The sequence below is a fragment of the Diceros bicornis genome, chromosome 24, assembly GCF_020826845.1.
Source record: "Diceros bicornis minor isolate mBicDic1 chromosome 24, mDicBic1.mat.cur, whole genome shotgun sequence".
Taxonomy (NCBI): domain Eukaryota; kingdom Metazoa; phylum Chordata; class Mammalia; order Perissodactyla; family Rhinocerotidae; genus Diceros; species Diceros bicornis.
In genome coordinates this window covers 49,891,433-49,916,041 of record NC_080763.1, presented here as the reverse complement: position 1 = coordinate 49,916,041, position 24,609 = coordinate 49,891,433, and the positions used below count along the sequence as shown (strand labels likewise).

At 51.8% G+C, this 24,609-nt stretch overlaps 1 protein-coding gene across 3 annotated transcripts in view; it reads right to left on the bottom strand.

Moving 5' to 3' along the window:
• Positions 1-23,965, bottom strand: part of LOC131421162 (transmembrane protein 121) — a 42,760-nt gene extending 18,795 nt beyond the window's left edge. Inside the window, exons 1-8 of one of the 3 annotated variants that reach the window (XM_058567886.1) lie at positions 23,508-23,957; positions 23,336-23,414; positions 22,832-23,034; positions 22,320-22,475; positions 21,092-21,190; positions 18,264-18,350; positions 17,627-17,794; positions 16,183-16,317 (exon numbers count right to left, since the gene is read on the bottom strand). In XM_058567886.1, the coding sequence (XP_058423869.1) occupies positions 16,183-16,317; positions 17,627-17,794; positions 18,264-18,350; positions 21,092-21,190; positions 22,320-22,475; positions 22,832-23,034; positions 23,336-23,414; positions 23,508-23,648 (1,068 nt within the window). In that variant the 5' untranslated portion in view covers positions 23,649-23,957. Of the gene's footprint in view, positions 1-16,131; positions 16,318-17,626; positions 17,795-18,263; positions 18,351-21,091; positions 21,191-22,319; positions 22,476-22,831; positions 23,035-23,335; positions 23,415-23,507 lie in introns of all 3 variants that reach the window. The other 2 variants (XM_058567885.1, XM_058567887.1) reach the window with 2 other exon arrangements.
• Between the last annotated feature and the right edge of the window lie 644 nt (positions 23,966-24,609).

Below are 24,609 nucleotides of genomic sequence, written 5' to 3'. Positions count from 1 at the left end.
AGAAGAGTAAAGCACATGCTCACAGTTGAGGAATCAGGTGAAGGCATATGGGAGCTCCGGGTACTACTTCTGCAGGTGTTTTATTTGAAATTATTAAATGAAACATTTAAAAAAATCAACAAATGTAATTCTTCACATCAACAGATTACATGAAAAAATATGATCATATCAATAGACACAGAAAAGGCATTTAATAGAATTCAATAGCTGTTCATGATTTATTTAAAAAGAACCCTCAGTAGACTGAAAGGGAACTTTTTAATCTGATCAAATGCATCTACAAGAATCCTACGCAACGAGCAGTCTTAGTAACGAAGAGTCAGAACTGTTCGGTCCGGGACAGAAGCACACAGAGGCCCCCAGCAGCCGTGTTGGCTCAGCATTGTATGAGAAGCTCCAGGGAAGCAGCAGGAAGCAGGGAGCTTCTTGCAGGAAGCAAGAAAGAGAAACAAAAGGAATAAAAATTGGAGATAAAGAAATAAAACTGATGGTTTTTGCAGGTGATATAATTGTGTGCTTAGAAAAGTCTAAAGAAGCTGGAAATAAATGTTTAGAGTCAATAAGTGAGTTTAGCAATTGTTTATACCAGGGCTACATGTAGAAATCAACTGTATTTCTACAATTTTCAACAGAGAGTTAGAAGGTGAAATACTTATTTATTCGTTTGTTTATATTGTCTATAAAACCTAGGAATAAATCTTACAAAGGAAGTATAATACCTTGTGGGAGATCAAGATTTGGCCATCTTAAAATATATCTCTTTACCTTGATTGTTTTCTCTGAGGGACATTTGACCTCCCCCACTAACTGCCTAAAGAATTTGACATGGTGGCTCCTTCCTGGAACAGATCTTCTATCATGATGGCTATAAAGATAATGTAGATAGAGGTTACAATAGTAAAGGCACCAAGCCTCTTTTATCAAAATCTCTGTCTTTCCCTGACCACATTATCTATAGATGACCCCAAAAAGAATTGTCCTCCTGCCCTCTGAAGTCCCAGGCCACCTCCCACCCCCAACACGCTCCTCGCCTTTAGCTGCAATACTTAAGCAAGCAGCTTAGACAGAGGGACGAGTTGCTCATTTCTGAGTTTCTCCCATGTATACATGTTATTAAACTTGGTATTATTTTTCTCCTGCTAACCTGTCTTGTTAATTATTTGGCCAGCCATAAGAACCTTAAGGAAGAGGGCAGAGGGAGATTCTCCCTCTTCCCCCAACAGTTTTGGTGTAGTCGGCAGGAGCCACACTGGCTGGCAAGTTGCCTTCTCTGGCTGGAAGACCTGCCTTCTCCCTGGACTACTGCAGATGATGAGATACGGGAACGCCTGACAAAAGCCAGCAAAAAGGTAAGACTTCTTACCATGTAAGCCTCCTGGAATCTCTATCTGCGGAGTCCGGCGGAAGGAAATGGTGAGAATTTTTTCTCTTTCTAAATTTAGATTGGCAGGAGAAAATATTTGGGAAACTAGTTTCTTGTGCTTTTAGTGACTCTTGGTTTAAATTTGGTAGAGTACTCTTGGTTTTGATCTTGATCCCTTTTCCTCCCAGAGTAGTCTCTGTCTTGTTCTGTGTCCTGAGAACTTGGCTTTGTGACCAGGGAGAATCTTCTCCTTGGTCTCCACCATACGGAAGGTGCATTTACCGGGGTGCACCTTGGTGGCCAGTCGAGTAGACTGGGGTTCCGAACTGTCTCTTTGTCCGGCTGTGCCAAGCTCTCAGGGGAGTCTGTCATAAAGGGCCCAGTCCATAAGGGCTTTTGTCATCTTAACCTTCATTGCTTGTTAGTGCTGGAAAAATCCCATTCCAGTATCGCCTGTCCGGTGTCACAGATTAGCGGGTCTGTGACTGGAGGCGTCCCACACTATTGTGGGAGACCGGAGACACCATCCTTACCGCCTGTGCAACGAAGTTCTTTACTTTCTCTGACTATCTTTGGGAGTGAATTCTGTGGATCACGGGGGCTACATCATCTGCGCCCTCACCAGGGACGCCTCTTGCATCTATGGTAGATTTATTCTAAGCATGGAAAGTTACCTCCGGGTCTTTCCTTAAAAAGGCTTATTGGTTCGAGTCACTATCGGAATAAATACACAAATAAAGACCCTACTCGTCAATGGCCAGATGACGGATCCTTTGAATTGGAAAAACTTCTAAATTGGGGGAAAAAACAATGTTTTGAGAGCTCTCACATAATTATTTATTTGGTACCTAAGAAAAAAGTCCAGAAAAAAGAAGGGAAAAATTTGACTAGCCTTAAGACCTTGACTCAGGTTACAATTGAATTGAGAACACGTAAAAGTGTAAGTGTTGATAAGATTATAAAGGTTGGAATGTTTTATATAAAGAGGTTACATCAACTTTGCCTGAGTATGTTTTAAAATGTCTGACTGGGAATGCTTCCCTTGTCCAAAATTAGAAGACCAAGACCTGTTGATAAAAATCTTAATGATAACTATGTTTAAAGGTATAAGAGATGATGAAATTTACATGAAATTTTATAGAAAAAAACCTGATGTTATTTCTATTACAGAACTGGTTAACAAAAATAGTAATTTAAATGATGGCTAATTTTATCTGAAGTCTTATGAAGTCTTGTAGGCAATCTAAATAATTATTGGGAATAAGTAACTAAATAGTTGTGAAAAAGATAAATGTTGGATGAACTTTAAACAATAATTATGTGTTATGGTGGTTACAGCATCCAAACTCTTTTTGGTGACTAAAACTTTAGAGTTTTGCTAAATTTTATGATAAAAATTCTCTGAGTATCATCATTTCCAAATAAGATAAGATATTAGACATTGATTGCTAAATGTACATTTGTCTACTTTTGGCTTTTCATTACAGGAAAACTAAAAGGTGTTTTGGGTCTATTGGTAAACATGTGTTTTATTAAAAGATTGTACTATAAAGTAACATATTTCTAGAAATTATGAAGTGTTTATAAATTTTCCAAGCCACAAGATACTAATGTAAAAGAAAGTTTATAATTGTTTACTTAGTTTTTACTTACAAATTAAGGTTTCTAAGGGTTAAAATTTCTAATTAGTATATGTGATTGAAAATTAAGAAAAATATGTCTGTGTACAAAGAAAGTAAGATGCATAAAAAAGGTACAAAGAATGGAAATATTTTGTTTGGTTGATTAAGAAAGATAAATTTGTCCTCAAGTACCAGGAGGGAAAAGAAAGACATGGGACAAATTCTGAATGTAAAAAGAAAGTTATAGGTTTGTGGAAGAGAAATTCTGGAAAAGGAGTTTTTGCATGGTCAAGTTGGCTAAGATTGAAATGAATTTAATTAAGTAAATGAGTTTTAATATCAGAAGTAAGCTGGTACAAAATTATAATTTGGTCTTATTTCTCTTAAAAGGATAATCTTGAACTTGATAAAGAAGTTATAAAAGATTTTTCTTTACCTTTGGGTTAGTCTACTGAAAAGAAAAAAAAAAAAAAACGGTTAAAATAATTTCCTGTGTTCAAAAGACTGAGGTCTCTCTATTAAGACTTTTTGGACTGTTAATGCTCTGTTTGCTTTGACTTTTTATATTTTTGACAAGCTCCCCCAAAATTCATATCTTAAATAAAGTCTGTTTTTTTTCCTTTTTTTCTTTGAGAATTTTCAAAGGGCCCTGAAACTTCTCAAAGAAATTTGCTCTCTTCCTATAAGGAGGAAGATACTAAACTCATTAGGCTTATTCAGTATGTTAAATTACATGGAAAGCATTGTCAGACAAGTGATGATAAGTCTGCTTAGGTGCTATTATGTGGGCAAATGTTATTGACATAGATGTTTTAAAATTGTATAACATTACTGAAATGCTGATCTGTCCTGATTATCAGTCATAATTCTGGTTATTATTATTTTAAAGTGTTACATGTCACAAAATTAACCAAATTTCTTTGTCAATTGCCATTTCGAGGTCTTGTTGTTTACAGACTTATTTCTTTGCTCTAATGCTTTTACAAAATGTTTCAACTTCAGAAAAATTCATGGAAAGGACTCTGACATTTACACTGAAGTACAGGCTTCTGATAAACTTTCTGATCATAAAGCTGAACTGGGTAAAAAATTACAGAAATCTGATGGAGAGACTGATAACTTCATGAAGCTGCTAACAAAAAGATTGGGATCAAGAATGGATTACACAGGACTGAATAAACTGATAAGGATGATTATAATTTTTATAATTTTTCATTTGAAGTATTGCTGAATTTTTAATGTTTTGTTTTTTCAGATTTAAGGAAAACTTTTTCTCTTTTCTCCTGAGCTAGCTATGATTTATAGCAATTTGGTAAATGATACTTTTGTAAGTAAAATTGAAATATTTATCTTTTTCTCTCTATCGGATCCCTCGAATTTGGAAACTCTTAGTAAGTGAGTATTGTTGTTTTCATGGCAATATAGTTATTTACATAAGTTCAATAAAAATCTGTTCTCCTTATAACAGGACACAATTGGAAACACTGATTATATTACCAAGACTGTGACTGGAACATCATATTTGCCATATAACCATACAGCTTTTGAGGAATGAAGATCAGACTTTATGGAATAAAGCCACGTGAAAATATTGGCCTGGTACCTTTATGTTCCAAGCAGCACTTACCAGGATAAGTAAAGAATGTCACTTATCTGACAGGTACAAGGAACTTCGAGATATTTTGGGGGAACCTCGGAGGAGAAGAATTCACCCAAATCTGTAGATATTACAGGCAAAGTCTGATGACAAAATCCTTGGCTTGGCTTTCCTGGCCTCAAGAGGCCTTTGAAGTTCAATCTGAGATTCCTTATAAAAAGTTCCAGCAAAGCAGATTTAAAAGAGCCTATGTGATCAATTGCTATTCTTGCTGTACTTATGTAAATAATTGGGCCAACTCTATTGGAACTAGACTTATTTTGCAAACTAGTTAGTTTTAATTGGCTATCTTAATGAAAATGAGGGTGATTTTAGAGAGAAAAATTGTCTTTCAGTAAAAACTATAGTATACATTCGCAGATATTAGATCCTAGTTTTGTTGTCTTTTGAGGTTTTTGTTTTATATCTGTTGACTGGACTGGATCCTGATTTCTTCTAGTCTCCTGAAATATCTGGCTACAGATATCCAAACTAACGTTTTTGATTTTTTTCCATCATTTTCATTTGAAATCACTGAGAACTGAACCTGCCTTTTTTCCTGAAGCCTTCCAAACTGAAGCTGATGGACTTGATACAAATTTAAGAGATTACCCGATGACATCATCAGAGACATTTTAAACTACAAAAGATTCTTTGATGCTGACATCTAAAAATCTTCTTAATTGGCTGTCCTCTTATCTCAGAAACACGTTTCCAATTTGCTCCAACCATTAACCTTGTTTTTCTTTTGTTTCCATAGAAATGCTTCTATTAAATACTTGATTGCTTGCTTCCACAATATAGGCATAACCTTGAGAGCCCACCTGCATCACCACCTTCCAAAAGGAACTTAATTGAACTGATCTATTATCAGGACTAAGAAATGTGTTCAGTGAGATGAAACAATCTACCAACTCAGCTTCTAGACTATGAAACTTCTTTAAGTTTCAAAAGGACTGTGAAACTTTTAGTTTCAAAGGCGGGACTGTGGGAGATCAAGATTTGGCCATCCTAAAATATATCTCTTTACCTTGATTGTTTTCTCTGAGGGACATTTGACCTCCCCCACTAACTGCCTAAAGAATTTGACATGGTGGCTCCATCCTGGAACAGATCTTCTATCATGATGGCTATAAAGATAATGTAGATAGAGGTTACAATAGCAAAGGCACCAAGCCTCTTTTATCAAAAAACTCTGTCTCTCCCTGACCACATTATCTATAGATGACCCCAAAAAGAATTGTCCTCCTGCCCTCTGAAGTCCCAGGCCACTACCCACCCCCAACACGCTCCTCGCCTTTAGCTGCAATACTTAAGCAAGCAGCTTAGACAGAGGGACGAGTTGCTCATTTCTGAGTTTCTCCCATGTATACATGTTATTAAACTTGGTATTATTTTTCTCCTGCTAACCTGTCTTGTTAATTATTTGGCCAGCCATAAGAACCTTAAGGAAGAGGGCGGAGGGAGATTCTCCCTCTTCCCCCGACAACCTCTATCCAGAAAACCATAAAACATTAGCAAATTAAATTAAGGAACACCTAAATAAACAGAGAGATGTGTGCCTAAATTGGAATAATCAATAGTATAAAGGTATCAGTTCTCCTCAAACTGATCCATAGATTGCATGTAATCCCAAGCAAAATCCCAGCAGTTTTTTCCTAATATTTGACAAACTGATTATAAAATGTGTATGTAAATGCAAAGCGCCAAGAGTTAAAACCTTCGTGACGTAGAACAGGATGGCAACACACCAACACAAGCGAAGACTTATTGTAAGGGAGAAATTAACACCATGTGGTGTTCACAAAGGGTGGGCAAAAAGAGCTACGGGGCAGATGAAGGACCCCGACCTAGGCCAGGTACAGATGGACCCGGGTCTGCAACAAGCAGCTCTGCAGAGCAGGTGAAAGGATCATCTTTTCCATAAATGGTACTGGGACAATTGGTTGTCCATACAGGGGAAAAAGAGTCAAAAGTCATAGCACTGTACACTGTAAAGAGTGAACTTTACTAAATATAAGGTAACATACATATTTTTAAAAAGATGAAATTTGACCCCTACTTCACACCCTACACAAAAAAGCAATTCCATGTAACTTGTAATCCTAAATGTGAACAAGGAAGGAAGAAAGGGAGGGAGGGAGGAAGGAAAGAAAGAAGGAACGGGGGAGGGAGGGAAGGAAGGAAAAGAAGGAGGGAAGGAAAGGAAGGGGGTAGGGAAGGAAGGAAGAAAGGAGAAAGGAGGGAAGGGGGAGGGAGGGGGTAGGAAGAAAGGAGGGAAGAAGGAGAGAAGGGAGGAAGGAGGGAAGGAGGAAAGAGGGAAGGAGGAAGGAAAGAAGGGGAAGGAGGGAAGGAGCGGGGAGGGAGGGAGGGAAGGAAGGAAAGGAAGGAGGGAAGAAAGGAAGGAAGGAGGAAAGTTTTATTAGAAGATAATATATGAGAATATCTTTATGACTTTGAGGTTGGAAAAAATTTTAAATAGGACACAAAAAATAGTAACCATAAAAAGAAAAGACAGATAGATTGGATTACAGAAATTTAAGAGTTTCTGTTCATCAAAAGACAGCACTGAGAGGATGACAAGGCATGTCACAGAGAGGGAGAAGTCTTCTGCAACACTTACAAGCAACAAAGGACTCCCATCCAGGATGTATTAAGAACCCTTAGGGCCGCCCCGTGGCTTAGCGGTTAAGTGTGCACGCTCCGCTACTGGCGGCCCAGCTTTGGATCCCGGGCGCGCACCGACGCACCGCTTCTCCGGCCGTGCTGAGGCCACGTTCCACATACAGCAACTAGAAGGATGTGCAGCTATGACATACAACTATCTACTGGGGCTTTGGGGAAAAAAAAGGAGGAGGATTGGCAATAGATGTTAGCTCAGAGCCGGTCTTCCTCAGCAAAAAGAGGAGGATTAGCAAGGATGTTAGCTCAGGGCTGATCTTCCTCACAAAAAAAAAAAAAAAAAAAAAAAACTCTAACATATTAGAAAGAAAAAAGACACCCCAACAAGAAAAAACAGGAAAGAAATTTGAACAGGCACTTCCCAAATGGTCAATAATGAGATGCTCAACATCTTCAGTCATCAGGGAAATGCAAATTAAAGCCACGATGAGATGCCACTACACACCCACTAGAATGGCTAAAATTAAAAAGATGGGCCCTACCAAGTGTTGACGGAGATCTGAAGCAGCTGGCACTCTACACTGCTGACGGAAGTGTAAATTGATACAACCACTTAGGAAAACTGGTATTACCTATAAAACTGAACATCCGCACACTCTGACTCAGAATTCTGCTCCTAGGTGTCTATCAACAGAAATGTGTGCACACAAGCAACAGAACAGTCATAGAAGCAATATTTGTGCAGCTAAAACCTGGAAACCCCCTGTGCAAGTTAATAAAAGAAACCTTAACTAAACTGGAGTCAGGAAGGCCTGTAGGGGGAGCTGTCACACCATATCACACATCGTTAATTATATCAAACAGGAAGAGACTTATGCTTGCATCTCCCACAGGAAATACAACTACTTTACTACCGAAGGAAGATTTCTCTCCCGGCCCAGCAACACCCAGCCAATGAGAAACACCACAGCTCTGCCAATCAGAAACACCACAGCTCAGCCAATGAGAAATGCCACAGCTCAGCCAATGAGAAATGCCGCAGCCCAGTCAATGAGAAACAGGGCAGCTCAGCTAATGAGAAACGCAGCAGCTCAGCCAATGAAAAGCCATTGCCAACCTGAACTGTTACTTTCTCCCAATGGACTTTCCTTTAGACCAGCCCCTTCCCCTCCCCCCCTTTTCTCTATAAAAGCAGCTCCCCTCCTTTGTTTTCCAGATTTGCCTATGGTTTGCCATAGCATGCACATCCAGAATTGCAATTCTTTTGGCTATTCCCGAGTAAACTCGTTTTGGGGATAAAATAACAGGCAAATTTGCTTTTTAAGTTGACAAACCCAATGTCCATCAACAATAGAATGGATAAACGACCTGAAGGTATTTAAACAATGCATTCTGTACAGCAATAAAAATGAGTGACAGCTACATACAACATGTATGAAGTTCACAAATATAATGTTGAAAAAAGAAACCAGACACAAAAGAATAAATATTGTATGATTATATAAAGTTCAAACACAAGATGAAACTAAGCTATTGTGTTTAGGGATGCATGCTTGGGTGGTAAACCGCACAGAAAAACAAGAGGTGAATCACACTAGAGCTGGGACAGAGTTACTTTGATGGGGGCAGGGAGTTCCAGAGATGATGACAATGGTCTAGTTCCTGTCCTGAGGGGGGTTACATGGGAGTTCACTTTGGGGTAACTCGCTGAGCTCAGCACTGAGTATGTCTGCAGTTTTCTGTACATGCGCTATATTTCACAAGAAAAACGCTCAAAGGGAAAAAATCAACATAAATTAAAGAAGGCAATGGATAAATATATTTTAACCATGAAAGGAAAATAACTATGAACCTACAATTTTATATCCAACCAAACTTTCATTCACATGTGGAGGGTAATAAAGATTTTCTCAGGCACAAAGGGCCTCAGAAAGTTTGTCACAAAAGGATTTACTTGACAGTATGTTTGGAGAAAAAAACGAAACAAATCTAAGAGACTCTTCAAGAGATATAGGATGTAAGGACAATCAAAATTTTAGTAAAGTTTATGATAAATCTAGAACCACAGAAAATAGGGGGAGAAGAGAAAGAAAACATATTCATAATAGTTGACAACTAAAATTTTAGACAATATCAATAAGAACTTAGGAGAATAAAGGACATGAGAACATGGCAAAGTGTTTATTTTGCTGGGAAAAGGTAGAGATATGGATACATGTAAAAAATCAGCAGTGGCTGGGGCCGGCTCAGTGGTGTAGCAGTTAAGTGTGCACACTCCGCTCTGGCGGCCCGGGGTTCGCCGGTTCAGATCCCGGGCACGCACCGACGCACCACTTGTCAAGCCATGCTGTGGCGACGTCCCATATAAAGTAGAGGAAGATGGGCATGGATGTTAGCCCAGGGCCAATCTTCCTCGGCAAAAAGAGGAGAATTGGCATTGGATGTTAGCTCAGGGCTGATTTTCCTCACAAAAAAATATATATATATCAGCAGTGGCAAATAAATGTTAGGAGCAACTATCATAAGAACAAAAATAAATATATGATGTTTAAGCCCAGAAGAAAACTCAATCTGTCCAATGGAATGCAGAAAATAAGAAAAAGGAGGAAACAAAAAAAAAGTAAATGGAAGATAAAAAACAAAATGGCCCAGGGGCCGGCCCCATGGCGTAGCCATTAAGTGCGCGCGTTCTGCTGCTGGCAGCCCGGGTTCAGATCCCAGGCGTGCACTGACATGCCGCTTGTTAGGCCATGCTGTGGCAGCATCCCACGTAAAACGGAGGAAGATAGGCACGGATGTTAGCTCAGGGGCAGTCTTCCTCAGCAAAAAGAGGAGGATTGGCAGATGTTAGCTCAGGGTTGATCTTCCTCACACACACAGAGAAAAATACACACACACAAAAAAAAATGGCCCAGAAAAGTTCTAATATAATGATAATTATAATAAGTATAAATGAATTAAAATAACCAATTGAAACATAGAGATTCTTATGTTGGACTAAAATAAACCAACAATACGCTGTATAAAAAAAGACTTTTTTTGAAAAAGATATAGTAAGGTTGAAAAATACAGAACAGATAAGCACTTATCACACAATTATGAACCAAAAGAAAACTCTAATGTCATCTCAATATATGATTAAATATACTCTAAGGCAGAAAAATAGCATACAGGACAAAGAATGAAATTATATACTCGTAGAAGAAGCAATAAAACAACAAGATGTATCTATTATAAACATGTAAATACCTAACAATTTAGCCTCAAAGTATATCAAGCAACAGAATTACCAGGGAAAGTGGATAAATAAGCCATTATTTTGATTTTTCAAATAAAATACCAAAATTGGTTTTAAACATGGAGAATTTGTTCTTGAGCATTTAAGTGTTAAAGAAATTGTAATAATAATCAAAAATTTCCCCTCCTAACAACTCCAAAGTCAAGATGGTTCTACCAAATTTTCAAGGAACAGTTAATTCCCACCTTAACAAGTTATTCCAGAAAATAGATTGCCAGGGGTGGAATGGGGCCAATGTAATCTTGATTCCAAAACATAATAAGGAAAATATAAAGAAAAAAAGAAATAAGAAGAAAGAAAATTATAGACCTATTTCACTTTGAACATAGATATGAAAGTCCTAAATAAAATTTTAGCTAACCGAAACCAATCAGATATTAAAAAGTTAAAACACCATGACCAAATAGGATTTATCACAGGAATGCAAGGATGGTTTAATATGGGGAAAGGGTGTTGATGTAATTAATGTAATGTAATTCATTACAACAGATAAAAGGAGAAAATGATATGTTTGTCTTGACTAATGAAGACAAAGCATCTGATATTTATGATTCTGAAAAAGCTCTTAGGAAAATCAGAGTGAAAGAAAACTTTCTAAAAGTTATGTACCAAAAACATACAGCAAGCATTGTACTTAAGGGAGAAACTTTAGATGCCTACCCTTGAAGACTGAGAATAAGGATGCCCACCATCACCGCTGCTGACTGGTTGAGCATTAGCAAGACGGCCAAGATGAAACTCTGGTCATCATAGTATCTCCCTACACCAGCAAAAACAAGCAATAATCTCTTCATGTAGATCCCCTACTGGCTCCCATCCTCTGGTTGAACCCTGAGGAAACACGTGGCAATAAAAGCAGCATGGTATTGGTGAAGGAACCACCAGTGAAACAGAAGGGAGGGCAGTTCACAGAGGGAACTGGATATGGAGAAAGCCACAGCACAGATCAATGAGGGAAGATATGTTTGTCCATAGATGGCGTTGGAAACTGGCTCATTGCACAGAGAAAACCTGGATTCCTACATAACACCACCTACAGAGGGGGACCCTGGATGGAGTGAAGACCTAAATGTGCAAGAAAAAAACTCATAGGAAGAAATCTAGGAAAATATGCTCTAGGAAAGGGAAGCATGTCTTCAAACATTAATTGTAAAAACTAAGGGGCAGGGGCCGGCCCCGTGGCTTAGCGGTTAAGTGCGCATGCTGTGCTGCTGGCGGCCCGGGTTCAAGATCCCGGGCGCGCACTGACGCACCGCTTCTCCGGCCATGCTGAGGCCGCGTCCCACGTACAGCAACTAGAGGGATGTGCAGCTATGACAGACAACTATCTACTGGGGCTTTGGGGGGAAAATAAATAAATAAAATCTTTAAATGAAAAAAACAAAACTAAGAGGCAAAAGCATGATGAATTCAATTACAGTCATGCATTGCTTAATGACGGGGATACATTCTGAGAAATGCGTTGTTAGGCGATTTTGTCCTTGTGTGAACATCACAGAGTGTACTTACACAAACCTAGATGGTACAGCCTACTACACACCTAGGCTCTACGGTACTAATCTTATGGGACCACTGTCATATATACAGTCCGTCATTGACTGAAATGTTGTTACTCAGTGCATGACTGTGTCACAAAATTAACACTTTCTGTTCAACAAAGGGAAACCATAGGCAAATTTTTAGATTTTAAATTTTCAAATTTTCAAGATGTAAAAAGCTCTGGCAATCTGTTGCCCAATAATGTGAATATACTTAACACTACTGAACTGTACACTTAAAAATGGTTAAGATCGGGGCCGGCCCGGTGGTGCAGCAGTTAAGTGCACACGCTCTGCTGCAGCGGCCCGGGGTTCGGATCCCGGGTGCGCACCTATGCACCGCTTGTCAAGCCATGCTGTGGCGGTGTCCCATATAAAGTGGAGGAAGGGCCGGCCCTGTGGCTTAGCGGTTAAGTGCGCGTGCTCCGCTGCTGGCAGCCTGGGTTCGGATCCCGGGCCTGCACCAATGCGCCACTTCTCCGGCCATGCTGGGGCCACGTCCCACATACAGCAACTAGAAGACTGTGCAGCTATGACATACAACTATCTACTGGGGCTTTGGGGTAAAAAAAATAAATAAATAAAAAATAAAAAAACAAAAACAAAATAAATAAATAAATAAATAAAGTGGAGGAAGATGGGCATGGATGTTAGCCCACGGCCAGTCTTCCTCAGCAAAAACAGGAGGATTGGCAACAGATGTTAGCTCAGGGCTAATCTTCCTCACAAAAATAAATAAATAAATATAAATATAAATGTTTAAGATGGTAAATTTAATGTTATGTGTTTTTTACCACACAAAAGAAACTGTCCCTAAAAGGGGAGGAAAAAAAATCTTGGGAAAAAAATCTTGGGAATTGTAAATAAAGAGTATAGGCAAACCAGAAGAAAAAAAAACCTAGAAGCCGCCAGCTCACACACCCCACAACCAAGACAACTACAGATTCCAGACCCCAAAGCTACCAGAATCCACCTGGCCCAGCCTGGCACCCCTCACCCCTCACCTGCCTTCCTGCTAAACCCCAGAACCTCTCCACTCAGTGGCAGAAGGGGCCTTTCAGAATGAAGATCGGACCCTGGTCATGGGTAGTTGTCCCCACCCTGCTCAGGAGAAGCCCAAAGTCCTAACCAGAGACCACCAGACTCTGCGGCCCTGCCCCTCCACAACCTCCTCTCTGAGCTCACTCCACACAGCCCACCAACAAGCACCCTGTTTCCTCTGCCCGGACCACCATCCCGGGTGGGACACTCAGCATCCCCCTCCCCCTCCTCAGTCCTCTGTTCTGATTCCCCTCCAGCAGGCCTCTTTTAACCACCACCCTCTCCGTCACCTCCACCCCTGACCTCGCACGTCCACAGGCACCCACCCGTTATGCACACAGTCCTTTACCGTGTTTGCTCTCCCCACAAGTGCTTCCCAAGGCGGCAGTTCAAATCCACCCGCCCCTGCCGAGCACAAGCCCCTCGGCAACCGCAGACGTCCGGCTTCTCAGGGTGCCCCCCACCCGCCCCCCCTGCGGGCTCCTATGCCATCTCAAGCGTCCTGCACGTCCCTGGTTCTGGGAAGGCCAGCGCTTGACTGATTTATCTGACTTCCTGTTTCCTCTTCTCTGCCACGCCTGCCCTTGGGTTCTGCTCATCATCTCTCCAGTTTTTCACAACTATTGATAGTTCAGTTTTCTCCGTTAAACCAACTCTTTATGGGTTACAGATACTGCAGATCAATCTCTCATTCTGGCTTGTCTTCTCACGTTCTTCATGGTCTTTTAATAAACAGCGGTTTCCAGTTTTGATGGGGCCTAGTTTATCTTTGTCTCCTAATGCAGCGTGGTGTCCTTAACTCCTGCGAGTTAAGTTTGTCTTGGTGTCTCAGTGGGGAAGCCCATGGGACCTACACATTGTCCTTGCATGGACACTGCCCCAGGATGGCCCCGGCCGGGCTCCAGTGTGCACACTGGCCCTCATCTGTCCCGTGGGTCTGGGGTCACGTGCAGAAGGAGACTGAGGTTGCTGCCCGGGCCAGGGGGCCCCTAGGAGGAGGAGAGGCAGGGGAGCGTCAGAGACGGCAGGCTGTGAGGACTGAGGGCCATGCCCACAGCTGATTTCAGCTGGCGAGACGGTGGGGACCCCAGACCACACATCTGTGTGGCTCTCAGCCACTGTGTGCTGAGTTGTTACGGCAACAGGAGGAGCCAAACGCCCTGCTCCCTCGTCACTGAAGCCTTAGAATGAGCCTGCGCCATGGGGCCACCACAGGCGCACCCCACTTCCCACAGGCTTGGCCTCTCCGGGCCTGTTCCACCTCGCATATTTGGGAATCAGCAGCTAAGGTCCCACAGACACACACACACACACTTGGGATTCTGCCTGTGACTGTATTGAATCTACAGACCAGTTTGAGGAGTGACAGCTCCGTAACGTTGAGTTTGCATTTGGCTTTCTGAAAATCAAGTTCCCAAGGGCCGGTGGGTGTCGGGTCGATGGCAGTCCACAGAAGGCAAGGAGTGTTAAGTGGACTTGTTTCCAGGTAAGAAGGGTCCTGTCGGCGGTCAGGAGCATAGCTGAGGGCACAGCAGCGGGGGATGAGCCCCTAGAGGAGCTGAGGGGAGCCCAGGGTTTGGAGGAAGGGGCCCTCCAAACCTGTCCATGGCTCCAGGCTGGGAAGTCTGGGCACAGGCCCTGGGGCTCTCTGGGGGCCGCCCTATGAGGACAGGGTCAGGGATGTGCTCCTGAAAGGGAGACCCTGCTGGCCACTGCCTGGGCTGGCCGCTGCTCCTGAAGCCAGTGCAGAGGCGGCACAGGTACGTCCTCACCCAGGGACAAAGGAGGCCCAGACTGGCCAAGACAGCTGGTGCCACCAGGTATGAGCTGTCACTCCAGCACATCCCCAGGGAGACAGGAAAAGCCAATGAGAGAATGTTCTGGCAGGGGGGCCCAGGGGGCCCAGGGACTGGAAGTGGCCTCAGGCTGAGCTGGCTAGCAGCAGGAGGTGGCCAACGGGCCCCTTCGCCTGCCCAGCAGTGAGTGGGTCGGGTTCGACTGGCCTGGGAAGTGGGGACCATGGCAGGGGAGGCAGGCTGAGGCTGCCTGTGGCTGCCGGGGGGAGGGCTGAGGCCAAGCCTCCTGGGATGGAGAGGGCCCTGTTCTGGCAGGCTGGGGGCACATCCCTCGGAAACAGATGGCTCTTTGTCAGGGCCAAGCCGCCTTGGGAACAAAGCCCCCTCTGTCCATGGCAGCCTCCCCCTCACCCCCAGAGCACTGCCCCCAGGAAAGGAACAGAGCCCCCCTGGGCTCCCATCCGGCGCCCCTGCCCACCATACACACAGGCACATGCATGCACAGACACACACACACATACCAGGCACAGGCAGGGCCTGGGCGGGGCTTGAGATGGGAGCCGGGATGAGGTGTACAGGGGGCGCCCAGGGCCGATGCCCACCCTGCACTGCAAGCCAGGCCTGTCCCCACAGCACCTGAGCAGCCCGGACCAGCCCAGCCTCGGCCACCACTGCCCAGAGTCCCTTTCCCCTGGGCCTGAGCCCAGCCCCGCCCCTGCCCTCCCCAGACAGAGACCTGAAAGGGAGGCAGAGGGACACTGGCAGGCTCAACCCTGCAGGCAGACCTCCACAACTGATTTCTGATTCCTCTCTAGACCCCGAGTGCCCACGGCCACCAACTGGGCCTGTCACGACCTCCTCACAGGGGATAGCCCCTGCCCGCCCCTGCCACTGCTGGCCAAGCGGCTGAGCTCTGTCCAAGGTGGGGACAGCCCCAGAGCCCAGAGTGAGTGCACCACCAGGGCTCTGTGTCTGCATCATCCCTGCAGCCACCTGGCCCTGGAATCTGCTCCTCCCAGGCCTGGCCAGGCTGAGCTATAACAGGTGCCCCACGCAAGGAAGGTGTATCCGTGTCCCTCAGCGGCCAGGCGGCGGGATCCAGATGAAGCCGGGAAGGGCTCCCGCCAGCCTGGCCAGCTCCTGCCGACACTGTCCCTGCAGCTGGCGCAGCGCCACCTCCAGGCAGGCCTTCCGGCTCCTTAGCACTGTGATTACCTCGGCGGCCGGCAGGCCCGGACCCCCGAGCATCCCAGCCTCACTCCTCACCAGCCGGTGGGGCCCATGGGGCTGGGCCAGGCCCCCGCCGTGCTCCCAGGATCGCTGCAGAGCTGCCAGCTCCTGTCTCACGGCCTCCTCGCAGGCCCGCTGCGCGGCCTTCCACTCTGGCCCCCAGCCTCCAACCTGCACAGGAGAAGATGGTGGCTCGTGAGCCAAGGGCAGCTATGTCCCGCCCAGGAAACTGGCTTCAGGCCCCCTCAGCCCTTCCCTCAGCAGCCCCACCAGCTCCCCAAGAAGGGCTGATGGCCCAGATCCCCCGTCTCCCAGGGAAGCGGGGGCCAACCCCACGCCAGCTCAAAGGCCTGGCCCTTCCAGGCTCCACATCACTCTCACCGAGCCTCTATGCCCTAAGCCAGCGGCTGTGGGGCCCCAGGGACAGGGCTGACAGCCTCACCAACCCCCACGCCCTGCAGGACCTCAGCCCTCAGGACCACCCAGCTGCAGGTCCAACTCAGCCACCGGGGCGGGGTGTGGGGGGAACGGGCTGGGCTGCCCCCAGCAGGCCCAGTCCCTTGGGGCCCATTCAGAGCCCAGAGTGCAGATGCTGGGGACAGCCATCCCCAACCCCACCCGCCACTCCAGGGTCAGGCCCAGCCTCCCACCACCCACCACACCATTGAATCAGCTTTCCACCTTCCCACTGCCCTCCAGGAAGGGGCGTGTGGATGGGGCTGACCCAAGGGGACACCGGGCTGAGGGTGCCACCTGCTGAGCCCACCTCTGGCCATTAGGGCAGGCCTGATCCCAGAGACCCTGTGGGCAGCTGGTCCGGTGGCCTGGGGGAGTGACAAGAGACAGCACCTTCGGTGTCCCCAGGGACCCGCCCTGACCTTGACCCTCGGCTGCTCTGCTTGAGGTTCCCAACAAGGAACCTCCCAACAAGGAACCTCCCGCCACATTCCTCCTGAGAAACGGCCCACAGACGTCACCGGCACTTCAGCTGTCACCACTGGAGGGAGGGCACACGGCGTGCACAGCCTGAAAGACCCCTAGGAAGCCCCCTTGCTCTTCAGGAACAAACTGAAGACTTTAAGGGGAAAAACCATGTTGGCAATTTTCTGTTAGATGCTTCAGAAAAAGAACACAGATGTGGCCCACTGCTCACAGCACGAGCCCAGGTACTCGCCATCCCCACTCCAGAGAGTGGCGGGTGGGTACGGGCGGGGGTGGGGAGACCCACATGGTCACAGGGTTGATGGGATCTGGTGGAGACAACACCAAGAACGCCCTGGGAGAGGGAACAGACCTCCAACAGGGTGGCCTCGGGCTTTGGGTGGCTGGGGTGGGGGCAGCGGGGGCTCCTCACCACACAGCCTCCTGCTCCGCGTCTGGCACGTGACTACACCCCTACCAAACTGAATCAGATTAAACCTCGTGAATCCCACAAGCGGCTCTGTCAAACACACCCACATCAGCACACCCAGGCCCTCACCCTGGCCTCCCAGGCCGCCCGCCGGGGCTCCGCCGCCTTCCGCAGCTCCTCCTGCAGGGCCTGCAGCTCCTGAGCCACCAGCTCCAACTCACTGGCCCCCCGCGCGGGGATCCTGGGCAGAAACGTGGGCTGTGAGGCGTCTGGGGGGCAGGCGCCCAGGACTGTGTCCTGCAGAGAGAGATCCAAGTGAGTGGGCAGGTGGCAAGCACAGGTCTCACAACCACAGGCCCAGCTCCCCAGTGAGCGGGGACAGGTGGCCCAGAGGCCCAGGGGGCAGTGCCCACCCCCAGGTTGCACAGTGAGGTGGACAACTACCATCACCCTGCAGGTCTGGAGGCCAGGGAGGCACACAGACCAGACCTCCAGAAGGCTGGGACCCCTGAGAAGTCTGGGCCTCCCCAGGAGCTAGGCAGGGTGGTGGTGGGACAGACAGACATCTGGAAAGAGCCCCAGACTCAGAGCAGGCAGGCCTGCGTGCAAAGCCAGCCTCACAGGCAGGTGCGTGTGGGGTCTCCCTGAGGCTCCTCTTCCTCTCAGGGAAATGGGAGGACCCCTCACCACCACCCCAGGGCTGCTGTGGTCAAGGCAGGGCAGGGGAGGGCAGGGAGGGGGAGGTGGGGTCGCTGGGCCTCCTGACCATCCACTGCCAGAAGACCAGCTCCCGGCGCCGCCACTCCAAGGCCGCCTCCAGGCGAGCATTCTCACTCTCCAGCCTCTGCAGCAGCTGCAAACCGAAAACCACGGCCTGGTCAGAACCCCACGGGCCAAGATCCCTGTGCCAGGACCCTGCCCACTGCGCCCACCTCTCCCCCTGGCCCCTGCGCCCAGGCGCCAGCCCCACCTCCACACACAACCAGGCCGAGCCTACCAGGCCTCTGAGCAGCCCGTGGTCCCCTACGTCAGCCCCAACCACGAGCCTCACAGGGTCAGGGGCTGAGTCCACATGCCCCCTGACTTGAGATCTCCACCCCACATCCCTTGATAACTGGGGGCTGCACCCCAGAGGCTGTGGGCAGACAGGGAGGCTTGGGACAAGGGAGCTTACCAGGCTCTGGGGGAGGGGAACCTCTCCCCTGTAACCTCATGAACTCCAAAGGTAGAGGCTGCACTGGGGCCCAGCTAGGAGGTGATGGAGGAGGCTAAACTCCCGTTACCTCAGGAACCCCAAAGGCAGGGCAGTGGCTGCATGGCAGCCAGCTGGGAGGCGATGGAGGACTGGCCAGGGCATCGAGCCGGAGAACACAACCATGTGACACTCGGGAGGGCAAGAAGCCCCACGAAGCCCGACCCCCACCATGGCCCCCCACAGGCACGCACGGTCTCGTGCCTGCGGACCCCGCATGAACGTGTGTGCGCCCAGGCAGCTTGCCAACACAGCATGCCCAGGGACCACCGTGCACTCCACACCGCCTGCCCCTGCCTCAGCCTCAGAAGAAGCCAGGAGCCCCTAGCAGCACAGCCCGGCCAGCGGCCCTACCACAAGTTGTGGGGGGTGGGGTGGAGTTCTCCCCGGAGCCCCGCCCAGCCCCCGCCCCCGCTGGGAAGCCCCAAGCCGGCACCTGCTATGGCACCTCTCTGCACACAGCAGCTGGCACCCTGACCCAGCATGGGCACAGCTGCTTGTGGAAGGCAGAGGTGCTGGGGCCAGGACAAATGGCCACCCCGTCGGCCAGACGAGAGCTCTGCCAGGCCATCACTCACGGAGGGCCAGTGCACGCACCCTGGGCTATGGCGCACCAGTGATGCAGGGTCTCCCCTGGCCAGGGAGGGCCCCCTGTTCTGCCCCCCAATCCCACCCGACCTCTGGCTCCACAGCAAACCTGGAGCACCGGCCAGGCAGCCAAAACCCTGCTTGCTACAGCTGGAACCTGGGGCCAGACGGGGCACGGCCTTGAACACCAGGCCAAGGGCCCAGCCATGGCAGGGGGCAGAGCAGGCAGGCCTGCAGTGAGAATCACCCTGCGGCCTAGGGGGCACAGAGCCCGGCAGGGCTGTGAGACACCATGCGGAGGGGGCCTCGCACGTGCACAAAACATACCCCAAACACACCCCCACCCGTGGGCCAGTGAAAAGGGCAGTTAATGCAGTTCCCAAAGACGGTCCCACAGGGTGCCCCACACCCGCCAGGCCGTGGGGCAGGGGGCAGGCACCACAGAAGGGAAGGCAACAAGCCCCCTTCACCACCACCACCTCCCCCTGTGGCCCAGCCCTGCAATTCTGGAGGCTCCCTAGGGCGGGGGCAGGGAGGAGGCTCAGGGACATGAGGAGAAGGCTGCAGCCCAGCCAGTAACCAAGGACGCTGCCCAGCCACTCGGCAGCACGCCTGGCCACTCACACGGCAACCACAGATCATTCCAGAAGCCTCTGGAACCCATCCCCAGAGTACAGGCCCTTCAGGTAGGCCAGTCCAGGCTCCTGCCAGCTCCCCCTCCAGAAACCACGGAAGGAAGCTGACCATGGCCCCTGTCCACCTGGCTGCGCAGTCCTGAGGCACCAACACGCGCAGCCTCCGGGAGCGGGGGGACACTCCCTGGCCCCTCCACAGAGGCCAGGGTCCCAGGCAGCACCAGGCTGGAGCTGGTGCAGCCTCTGCTCTGCTCCAACCCAGGGGTACCAAGGGCAGGAAGCCTGGGCCTTGCTGAGTCACCCCTAAAAGGAGACCGAGCCAGGGGCACCTCAGGACACTCAGATGCTGCCTCAGCACTTCCAGGGCCCAGCGCAGCCCTGCCCGGGGGGGGCCAGCCAGGCATTCCCCAGGGGCACAGGCCCGGCAGGCACCAAGGGCCAGGCAGGTGTGCCCAGGTGGCCACCCTGACCCCACAAGAGGGATGCAGACCCCCAGGAGCACGCAGCTCTGCAGCTGGGATCTGCTGGGCCTGAAAGAAGGGGCCACAGCAGCCCTGAGCCTCAGCCCTCCTGCCCGGCCAAGTGCCCCTGGGCAGGGCAGTGCCAGGCTCACACTCTGAACAGGCCTGAGCCCAGCCCTCGATGACAGCCAGCCCTGGGCCTGTCCCAGGACCCTGCCATGCCAGCCCAAGGGAAGGAAACAATGATGACAGATGGGGTGCCCCTGGAAGGAAGGTCAGCAGAGTGTGGGGCATGCTGGGCCAGCTCCCCCACCCCCCAGACCCCCTTCCATCACCGGGTCACACCTGCACGGGCTCGAGGGTCAACACCATCAGCTCAGACCCTCAAGCTGTCTTCCTGAATCCCAGCGGCCACCCTCAGCTGGCTGCCAGCCCGGTCCAGACACCAGTGCCCCTTGGGCCCTGAAAACCACCGGCCGTGTGCGCACACAGCGGCCGCTCTGGATCCCAGCAGCAGTGCGCTGTCCGAGGGTGGGAGGGGCTCTGAGGGTGCGCCTGTCCCCCACGCCGGCAGGACGGAGACCTCAGCAAACACCCCCAGCTCAAGACTCAAAGATGGACTGCAGGCCCTCCCCCACCTCGCCCCGCCAGCCCTCACCTGCCGGCCACCCTCCGGGTCCCTGAGCAGCTCCGCTTCGGCGACAGACAGGTGACCGAGGCTGTGGTCGCTGTGGCAGCCGCGGGTGTAGGAGTGGATCTGAAATGAGCAGCGCAGGCCCCAGGCTGAGCGGGGATGGGCACCTCCCCAGCTGGGCAGAGGCCTTCGGAGCCTACCTCACAGACAAGGAAATGGGCCACGCCTTGGCAAGGCGGTTCAGGGCAGCACAGAGCCCAGAGACCACAGGAAGCCCCTGCAGAAGGAGGGCCACCGGGCAGCCCTGCCTGTGACCTCACCACCCAACCCAGCTCCGGGGGGAACGGTGGGGACAAAGTGGGGCACCCCTGCTTCCCTTCTCTGCTCAAGTGCCAGGCCTGTACGGTGGGAGAAATAACCTCTGGACAGGCCAGTGACGGCAACACGGAGCGACTCTCTGGGTCTGGGGGACAGGGAGGGCTCCCCAGTGAGGTGAGGCCCGAAGGCAGCAGAAAGTTGACAGGGGACCGTGTCCCAAGCAGAAGGAGCAGCTGGAGCCAAGGCCAGGCAAGAGGGAGTGAGGGGTCCCAGGAAAGGCCAGCTGAGCAAAAGACCCTCTGCCTGGGGCAGAGGTGCAAGGTGGGGGGTCCCCACACCAAGGAGCCCTGCACTGGTGGGAGCCCCCAGCCACCTGCCCAGACGCTTCTCAGCCCAGACCTTGCACTAGGCCCTCAGGGACACCTGTGCCCTGCCTGAGCCCCACTGGCCTTCAGGAACCCTACAGGAGCTGACCACCGCCCACACCAGCCCACACCTACGGTGTGGTGGGAGGAGGGGTACCCAGGTGGCAGTGACTTCCCCAGGGCCTGAAGCCCATTTCATTGCTCAGTGACACAGAGCCTGAGGCCTCTGGGGACTTCTGGGGACAGGAAGGCCAATCCCACAGGCTCCTTGCTCCTCTAGCTCCCTGCACCAGTGATGCCCAGCTCCACCTGCCCTAGGCCCCCTCTTGGGCCACCTGGAGCCCCGGGATCAGGCTCCAAGCTACCCCAGGGCAGTGCCCAACCGGTCAGCCCCCAGCCAGGCCTAGAAAGAACCACAGGCCACAGGCCAGGCCTCAGCCCACGTAGGGGCTCAATGGAAGGCCACAGGCAGAGAGAGGGGCCTAGCGTGCGGCAGGGAGAGGCAGCCCGATGGCCTGGAGCCTGGGTGGACAACTGCCCCTGGGTGGGCAATGCGCAGGCGGCACTACCTTGCCCAGGAGGGCGCACTGCTCCTGCTGACTGGCAATCAGGTTTCGCCACCGGAACCGCAGCTTTCCCATCAGCCACTGCAGGTGGCGAACGTCCACACAGCCATCTGCTTCCACATGGGGTGCAGGTGGGCCAGGGCTGGCCAGGGCCTCACACTGGAGAGGGGGCAAAAGTCAGGTCCTGCTCCCACACCCCAGCAGAGACTCCAGAGTGGGAAGGAGAAAGGAGGTGTCTAGGAGTGAGAGCCATGGGCCCCAGGAGTGCCAGAGCAACAGTCAGGGCTAGACCCTGGGGGCACACACCCCACCTGCCCTGAAGGAGGGAGGGGGGAGGGAGACCGGAGCAGGGCCAGGACAAGGAGGCCAACGGAGGCCCAGCCTCCAGCCAGGATGACAATACTAACCCACAGGGCTGTCCTGAGGGCTTGCCCAGGCCTGTCCTCCCAGTCCAGCAGGCAGCACCCAGGGGCCCAGCCAAGGCTGGGCCGGGCTCACCCTCAGCTCACACCCACCTCGCACACTGGCATCTCGTCGCCCAGCCGCACGCGGGTCTGGGCCAGCAGCTGCTCGAGCAGGGGCCCACGGGCCAGGAGCCAGGACAGGGCCAGCAGCAGCTCGCGGCTGCCCTGGGAGCCGTCCTCAGGGAGCCGAGCCAGCGACCCCCTGGGGTAGCCCTGGGAGCGCAGCTCCGACTTCACCAGGCGGGCTTGGGCCACTGGGGGTAGGAGAAGGCCAGCTCAGGGGGCCACCCATTGGAAGTGACACCACCCAGACCCCTAAGGGACCAGCCCACCACCCCCAAGCACAGGCCCAGCTTAGAAGGGACAATCGGGGGGTTGGAACTTAACCAGGAGGAGGAAACCACGGCTGAGGGCGGGGCTTACGAGGTGGGCGGGGCCAGAGCCTACAAGGGGTGGGAATTGGCCGTAAAGCAGAATCTATGGGAGCGGGTCTTACCCGGGCGGTCGGGGCCGACAGGGGGCGAGGATTGCATGGGTGGGCGGGGCGGGGCTTACCCGGGGCGGGCGAGGCCGCGGCGCCGTCGGCAGGCACCGGCGAGAGCACGCAGAAGAGCAGCCGCCAGAGCGCGGGGGCCTGCGGATCAAAAAGCGGCGGTCAGCGGAGCCGGCTGCCTCCCCGCGTCCGCCGGGGCCCCACCGGGCCCGGCTGCCTGCCCGCGGGCCTCACCGCCTCCGGACGGTCGAACTTGGCGCGACGGAAGGTCTCGGGGCTGGGCCCGCCGGGCAGCGTCCGACTCAGCGCGGCGATGGCCGCGGGCAGGGCCCCGGCCGCGGCCGCCCGGTCCACCCGGCGCCGCCGCCGCCCCATGCAGCCGGCCCCGACCTCCCTCGGATCGCGCGCCGCCGCCGCCGCCGGGTCCCGGGCCAATCCCCTCGCGGCGCGACACGCTGCCGGCCGCGGCCAATGAGCTGCGCCCCGGCTTTTGAGTGCCGTCCGCTCTGTCCGCCGCGGCGGCACTTCTGGTGCGGCGGAGTCCAATCGGCGCGGACAGTTCAGCGGGGTCCGCCCCCTGTGGCCCAATCGCGGCGAGACTCGACACCCGCCTCGTCCGGACTCCGCCAATCAGCGCCTCACCCTGCTCGCACCAAACGGCCGCCTAGCAACTGCCGGAGGGTCTACGGCCGCTCTCAGGGAGCCCCCCTGCGGCCGGGAGGGCTGCGCAGCCGGGCGCCACCGACCCGCGCGTGCGACCTCGGCCTCTGCGAAGCCCTCTCCGCCCGGCCGCCAGGGGGCGCCCGCAGCGCGCGCCGGGCCCGGGACGGGGATGCCCCCGACAGCTCAGTCCAGCAGCGCGTGCGAGGGCTCCTCTGGGAAGGTCGGCGACTCTCTGCACCCCAAAACTAAGTCTCCAGAGTCCCGCCCATCCTCTGCCGGGCCAGCCCCCCACCCCCGCCTCCCTCTGTCCCCTCCACGCCCATCCTCTACCCTCAGCCCCCCACCCCGGCCTCCCTCTGTCCCCTCCCCGCCCATCCTCTGCTCTCAGCCCCCCACCCCCGGTCTCCCTCGGTCCCTTCCCCGCCCATCCTCTGCCCTCAGCCCCCTACCCCGGCCCCCCTCTGTCCCCTCCCCCCATCTTCTGCCCTCAGCCCCGCCCCCCCCCACACCCCTCTGTCCCCTCTCCGCCTATCCTCTGCCCGGCCAGCCCCCTACCCCGGCCTCCCTCTGTCCCCTCCCCGCCCATGCTCTGCCCTCAGCTCCCCACCCCTGGCCTCCCTCTGTCCCCTCCCCGCCCATGCTCTGCCCTCAGCCCCCCACCCCCCAGCCTCCC